Raw genomic sequence first — 7,597 nt, forward strand, 5'->3', positions numbered from 1 at the left:
AAGTGGTGGAAAGTCGGAGACCCCAAAGATGGACACTCCCACCTTTACCTATACTTCATTTTCATTAGAACAAGGCCTCAATATCAACTATGATCACCGCACTTTTGGCTTGGGTACTTTAAGTGAACCTTCTCCAACTATCAAGAAAAATCATTAAGGAGGAGAAGAAGGAGAGAGCAATTCCTCAAGATGTGATTCCCACGATGAAAGCTCCCTCTGCATTTTAGGGCATAAGCCGAAAAGTCTAGAGGTATCTCACTCCAGAAAGATCACGATTTAAGTGAACCAAATAAGGGGTCGAGTTAATGATCTTAAACAAGTGCTTCTTGGGAGGCTACCCAAGTTCTTCTTTCTTGTCATCATTTATGTTTTTAGTTTCTTTCTAGTTCCTTTTCTTTATTCATAATAACTCACATCCTCTACTTAATTTTTCTTATCTATCTTCTTTATATAGGATTCAATGTTGTGGAGGAATGTGAATATTAGATAGAGGAGTATTTTTATAACATGAATGTCAACCATTTGGAGATTATCACTTGGTAACTTCTCTAACTTCAAAAATCTCCATATTTCATTTATAGTTTTCATTGGGGCACTGAAAAGTTTTAAGTTTGGGGGGATACGATGTGTTTAGTTTAGTTTTTGCTTATTTTTTTCTTGTTGCATCACTCATCATGTCATTGTTGTTTGTTCCTCATAGTAAAATGCTAGTATGTTTTATCCAGATATTTATATTGTGTGATTTGGTAAGCTAGTATGTCTATTGATTTATATTTTTTTATCCATAGTAGCATGAAGTGAGAATTGTTATTACTAGAAAAATTTGAATATTGGTCTAGTTTTAGGATCTTTATACATTATGCTTGACTTTGATGGTAGATATTTTTTAAAATAGTCATGATTCATAGAATCAAACTAATACTCTTGCTTCTATGGTGACCTCTCAACTACATTTTGGTTACTAGATAAATTCAGATCATGCAAGCACATTTGGAAAAATCAATCCCTAAAAAATGAAGGTTTGTTAAAGTTTGATACTTTACAAAAATTCATAGAAAAAAATATAATAAGGGATAAAAAATAATTATCGTGAGTGGAAACTAGTAATTCACCTCTTTAAGACCGAGTTAGGTTACCGAGGAAATGAATGCTATGTTTCTCTTGATACTGAGTATTCATTTGAGACATTGTGTAGATAGTGCAAATCATTTTTTGTGGGGGATGAACCTTACGTGTGGCAGGTAAGTGCCTATCACTGGAAGTATGAGGAACACAGTTTAATGAAAAATTGACTAGGTTTAGAGATTAACACTTGAGAAAGTTAAGTCATTCATCACACTGAGCATGGAGAACCTCTACTTAGGCCGCACCCAAACAATTTTTGTATCATGTTCATCAATGAAACTATATGATAAGTTTATATTGATTCACTAGGGATTATTATATGTCATCTACACAAATAAATCTAGATTGCAGGTTTTGCTTGAGGACAAGCAAAGGTTTAACTCTAGGGGTGTAATGTGCATAGATTATATACACTTTTATATATACTTTAACACACATCTATTTGTATTTCATGAGCCTAATCTATGTTTATTTTATCCTATTTCATTATAACACTACAAGAAAAACCCTCATAGACATCGGTGGAACAACAACGGTTTTAAGCAAAAACCGATGTCTTTGAGTATTTTACACCGATTTTTCTAAAAATCGGTGTCTATGAGCACAGATTTTTGCTCATAGACATCGGTTTTTTAGGCGATGTCTATGAGTGCCTTTTTTTTCGTTAATAGACACCGATTTTAACAGCGGTTTTTAAAATCCAGTGTCTATGAACCAAAATAAAATAATATAATTTTCCCACCAATACTTAGCCAAACTTTACAACACTTCACTCTTCCGTTCAAACCTAAACCTATATCGCGATGCCACCACTACTTTCCTCCTCGCCGCTGGCCGTCCGACCATCTCTCTCAGCCTCATCTCCTTCTTCCCCTTCCTAGATCGACGCCCCTTCTCTCAGCCTTATTCTGTTGTGTTTGATTATAAACGATCCCAATTCCAACCCACCGCTCGTCGCGGATTTTGGTTGTCTCACCCTCAACTCTTGTTATTTCAGCGTCGAGAACTCGTTCATCGAGGTAAATCTTCCTTCTCCATGCTCCTATCGTTGTTCGTCATGATGTTTTCAGTAGATTGTTTCATTTGCCCTACTAATCTCAGTTTAGGGTTTCTATCGGAACTTGTAGGACAGGCTTCGTGTCGTCGTTAGGAATACACTAAGAGATTTATCCTTGATAGATTTTGATTTCTGTTCCATTTTCCATCTACGAGGTGTAGAACCAGGAGTTGTCATCATTGCTGCGACGTAAGTATGTCGAGCAAGTTCCGCTGCAACTTTTAACTGATTGAGAAAAGTATATCATTGTTAACAGAGAAAGGTGAAATCAGTATAAGTGCTAGAGGATTCCTCCGCCTTGTTCCCTCCGTCCTAATCTCGCCTTGTTACCTTGGATCCCGCCGTTTGGCTACCTAGGTTTTAGCTAACTCTTATTTGGTTTATTTGTTTTGATGTGTAGTGTTGGAAAGACGTCGCTGATGAACCAGTATCCTTCATCATCCTCTTTGTTTGTCGTCTCTGTAAATCTGAGGTTTCCCTTACATTTGATAATTACTGATCTGGACTATTTATTTCTTTTATTTGTCTTTTTTTTCCGTAAACATGAAATGCCAATTACCTAGAATTGCACTCCCCTTGTTATTTCACTACAAACCAGAGATAAGCGAGTTTCTGATCTCGGATTTATGGTGCTTATGGGTCGTTATGGAACAATTTCTTCATGATCTAATTGTTGTGTAGCCTTCTATCTGCATTTAGTGGTCTCTTAAACCTCACCATTAGATATGTGCACAAAAAGTTCACGCAGCAGTATAAGGTCACCATTGGCGTTGATTTTGTCACCAAGGAAATTCTAGTTGATGACAGACTCGTTACCTTGCAGGTGAGTTTGAAATTGAACGAACCATTGGCAAGCTTCTTATTGGTTCCTTCATTTAGTGCTTGAATTGTGCATCATTTTGTGGTCTAGATTTGGGATACTGCAGGACAAGAAAGATTCCAGAGTCTTGGTGTTGCATTCTACAGAGGAGTTGACTGCTGCGTCTTGGTCTATGATGTTAATGTCCGAAGATCATTTGACACTCTTGATAATTGGCATGATGAATTTCTTAATCAGGTCCATAGTATTATCTCTTTGGCTTTCTAGCCTAACTTGGCATTTTTTTACTCTAATTTTGTATATCTTAATGCTTTTGTTTGTTGATTTTCTGAAATATAATCCCTTTTCTGGTATTAGTTTTAGATACATCAGGATCTTATAGACTGCATCTGGAATTGAGTCTTTCTTGAGCACGTGGCAAAGTTATAATGTCTTGGCTTCTAAATGATCTTCGGACTGTTGTGATCTACATCAGGATCTTGTCTGTCGCGACTGTTGTGATTGCAAAGCATGTTCTAGAAGTCCAGCTAAAGATGGTTATAAGGTTTACTTACTTTAAACATGCAAAGTTTTATGAACATTATTTACTTTGAGAATGTTTTGTCATGAAAGTTTCCATTTATGTGATCTTCAGGATATTGAAATTGTTCAGGAGCGTATATACGATGAGTTTGTAGAGAAAGCAAAAGCCCGTGCCTTAAAACGCATTGTTGGAGACCCCTTTAAAAAGGGTGTTAAACAAGGTCCTCAGGTATCCTCCTTTTTCTATCTTTGTTCTCTCTGAAAGGTAGAAACTGCCGTATTTGTTTGTGTCTTAATTTATGTGCTCATACTAATTTTCATCTCATTCGATTGCTGTTTGATCGTGCATAACTCATATAAAACATGTATGAAAAAGTCGTCTAGCTTCTTAACAAAGAAGTTCTGAAACCTGTCCATATTGAGTACTTTCGTTCTTCACACATATCTTAGATTGATGAGGAGCAGTTTAGCAAGATTTTGCGTTACATCAAATCGGGAATCAACAGTGGTGCTACGCTAGTAACAGGTGGAGATCGAATTGGAAACAAAGGTTATTACATTCAGCTGACCATCTTCTCTGATGTACAAGTATGGCTCCTTAAATCTATAAAGGTTTGGTAAACTCTCAATCTGCATTTGTGATGACAGTTGTGATATTTGAAATTTATAGGATGAAATGAAAATAGCACAAGATGAGATCTTCGGTCCTGTTCAATCGATCCTTAAGTTCAGGCAAGTGCAACATCTTATGCCAGTCTTCTTGATGTGTACAATATCAAGATGAAATTTTAGGTTGTATTAGTCTTTTTTTATTTAATTTCCATTAAGCTGATGTGGTTGTGTATATTGAACCCAATTGATCTTATCATGCTTTAAATTTTTGGATTTCATCATTAAGTTAACGGCTAATTTGATAATGCTATAAAGAAAGTTGCTAAGGGAGAATATTTTCTAAATAACTAATGAATGATTTCAAGGTAATTTGTGTAAGTTCAAAAAATAATTTACTTGGTAAAATATATTAAAATTGAAGTTTCTGTGAGGTCAATTGAACCCACAACCCTTCATATGCCTCCACCCTTGTATAAATGTATAACAAATGTCATGCTTGTACTTGTTGAAAAATATTTTGCAGATATGTTTTTAAGTTACTGATCAAATGCACTTGAAGTTGGAATGAGTTTATTTTTGTAATTAGTTAAATTATTTTGAACGTGATTGTATTTTAAATTTATTTATTGCCTCTAATCTTCAATAACTTTGAGCAATTTATATTTTGAAATTTGGTTTTAAATGTTAGTTAGTGTTCCTACACTAGCATAAGATTTCGTCGCTTTTGTTAATGTCCTTACAGATTGATCTGCGAATATTGAAGGTTGTCGCTCTTGAGCATCCTAATGATATTGATGTTGCAACGGAATCTATTCTTGTAGAAATTCTACCCTCAATTGCCACTTCTCATGAATCATCATTCGCTCTACAAGATGCAAATGAAGTGGTTCGTGTCTCAACTTCAGGTAATGCTTCTTTTGTTCTCTGGTTGATGTCCAAAAATTTTGTGCTATAAGTTCTAATTCTTTTCTTGCTATACACCTGTTCCATGAAAAAACACGGATTTCCAAATCATTTTATTGTTTTCATGTATTTATACTCTTTTTTTTTTAATTTTGCAGATGGAAAGGGTAAGCAGCCTATGTTTTATGAACATCAAGAAGAGGAACGAACATCAAATCATCTTTCTGGGAATGAGCTTGTAGTTTAAATCATCTATCAAGAAGAGGAACGATATCTATTAGTGTTAATCGATATTTGAGCTTGTAGTTTGTGCAACTTAATCGATGTTCTACCTTGATGTGTACAATATCTATTAGCTTTTGATGTAAAAAGAATATTTGTGTATTTTATGGATACTGTTGTAAGAAGAATATTTATGTAATTTATGAATATTTGTGTATTTTATGGATACTATTGGAAGAAGAATATTTGTATAATTTGTGAATATTTGTGTTTTCTTGGATACTGTCGGTTTTTCACTGTTTCGGAAATTGAATTTGTGTCGTTAAACAATATTGATATTACATCGGTTTTCCACCGCTGTAAAACCGGTGTCATTAACTAATATTACATCGGTTGTATACCATTGCCAAAACTGGTATTATTAACATATAATATTACATCGATTTTACACCCGATGTCGTTAAGTGATATTACACCGGTTTTAATCCGATGTCTAAAATGGCAGACCTTTTACATCGGCTTCATAGACATCGGTCGAAAATGTAATAGACACCGGTGGAAAACCGATGTCTATGAGGATTTTTGTTGTAGTGTAATGTCATATTTTGACTACTTTTGCTTGAAGATCTGCTCTTTGCATTGTTTGATTGACAATATACGATTTGGAGCAAAAATGGCGTTGGTAGATGACTTGGAGAACAAACGAAGAAAAATGACTTGGTAGATGGCCACGGTCATGTGAACCCACACGGTCGTGCCACAAAGAAGAGCATGCAACCACACGACCATATGGAATCCACATGGTCGTGTGGAATCCACACGGTTGTCTCAATTTCCAGAGCCGAAGTAGCACATGGCCATGTAAAATCCACACGGTCGTGCCACTAGACAAGAGCCAATGCAGGCTCCGGCCATTTGGATTCTACACGGTCGTGCCACCGTTCCTAGCTTGTGCCCTGCTCTATTTAAGGGATTTTCTCTCCTTTTTCATGAATCTTTGGCTTGAGGCTCATCCACATTCCTTGGGAAAGAGTTTTCCCCCTTGGGAGAACCCTTGAAGCTTTATCTTCGCTGATCCGTATATCTCCAGAGCAAGGATTGCATCCAAGAAGACCGACGTTACATGGATAAGCCTTCTCTTTACGTTTTGAGTTATAGATTATTTTACTTCTTGTATCTTGGTTATATTTCCTTCTCTATGGAGTAGATTCTTTAGATCTAGGATGTAGGAGATAGTTGTGATGTGATGTGATATGATGAATGAACTATGTATTTGGACATTTTCTTATGATGTGATATGCTTTATGACTTGTTCTTGTGTGTTGTGCCTTGTATGTGTTTGATGAAATGTGTGTAAGGTTAATACATTAAGATGTAGAGTTTTGATCACCATATAGAGGAAGGGCCTTGGATTGTAAGACCATAGGATCTTGTGATAGAAGGTATCCCTTACTTTTTATAGTGTTTCCTTGAAATGAGGATTGATTTTCTACTAGGGAGGTTAATTAGAGTTTTAGAAGTTTCTCCCAAGTTAATGTTAGGAAGTGGTTTATGTAATCTAGTGATTGTATGACCGTAGGGCCCTATGCAGAGGGTATCCCTTTAATCGGACTTTCTATGTTACCTTTTCTACTTAATTGTATTAATCTATTGTTAGGGAGTAAATTGGATAACTCTAGAAATTGTATGACCAGGGAGCCATGTGACAAAGGATATCCCTTTAACCAGAATTTTTAGAGTTGTTTCTTTACTTAATTGTATTAAAACTTGGGTAAACTCTTCGGTGTAACTTACATGGGGGTCGTGTCAGACTTTAGTTAGAATTCCTACATGAGTGTAAGCATAGACATGTAATAAGTTTGAACGGGTCATGGAGTGGACGCCCAACATGAAGACCTGAAGTCTCGGGCGCTAAGCAAAAGCCCAAACGGTCTGGAGGGCCGGTTTGGCAAAATGTAAACTCTCCTAAGAGGAGTAGGTGAGGATACGTTCCCCAAAGAGGGAACAGTAGACGTTGGTTCGACCTAGGGTTTTCAGAGAAAATTCGGAAGTCAGAACGGCACAGTCCGAAGGCTGTCAAAAGTCATATTGCTTTACTATTATTTGCTATTTGTCTAACTCTGTTTTGCAGGGAAACTAATAATTATACAGGGTTAATGTTGGCCTTGGTCGGATGACCAAACCTCCAAGCAAACAGATTAAATTTTCAACGAGTTGATCGGGTTCGACCAAGGGATCGATAAACCGAACCAAGGTTCAGTTGACCGAATAGTGGATAGACATCGACATGGTCGAAGCTGAGTTGATTGGACCAGATGAGCTATGGATTAGTTGAT

At 36.3% G+C, this 7,597-nt stretch overlaps 1 protein-coding gene across 1 annotated transcript; it reads left to right on the forward strand.

Moving 5' to 3' along the window:
- Nucleotides 1–1,221: 1,221 nt before the first annotated feature.
- LOC122029249 (ras-related protein Rab7-like) lies at nt 1,222–3,272 on the forward strand. The gene is made up of 4 exons (XM_042588188.1): nt 1,222–1,241; nt 2,583–2,609; nt 2,906–3,005; nt 3,093–3,272. Exons 1-4 carry the CDS (start codon nt 1,222–1,224, stop codon nt 3,267–3,269), a joined length of 324 nt encoding a protein of 107 aa, XP_042444122.1. The 3' UTR covers nt 3,270–3,272.
- The last annotated feature ends 4,325 nt before the right edge of the window (nt 3,273–7,597 follow it).

The sequence above is a fragment of the Zingiber officinale genome, chromosome 10B (assembly GCF_018446385.1).
Source record: "Zingiber officinale cultivar Zhangliang chromosome 10B, Zo_v1.1, whole genome shotgun sequence".
NCBI classification, from domain to species: domain Eukaryota; kingdom Viridiplantae; phylum Streptophyta; class Magnoliopsida; order Zingiberales; family Zingiberaceae; genus Zingiber; species Zingiber officinale.

Bases quoted from the DNA above. Each gene is read 5' to 3' on its own strand.
- LOC122029249 (XM_042588188.1), top strand. From the start codon at position 1,222: ATGAACCTTACGTGTGGCAG. The intron at 1,242-2,582 runs GTAAGTGCCTAT...TTTGATGTGTAG, and splicing joins ATGAACCTTACGTGTGGCAG to TGTTGGAAAGACGTCGCTGA. The intron at 2,610-2,905 runs GTATCCTTCATC...CCTCACCATTAG, and splicing joins AAGACGTCGCTGATGAACCA to ATATGTGCACAAAAAGTTCA.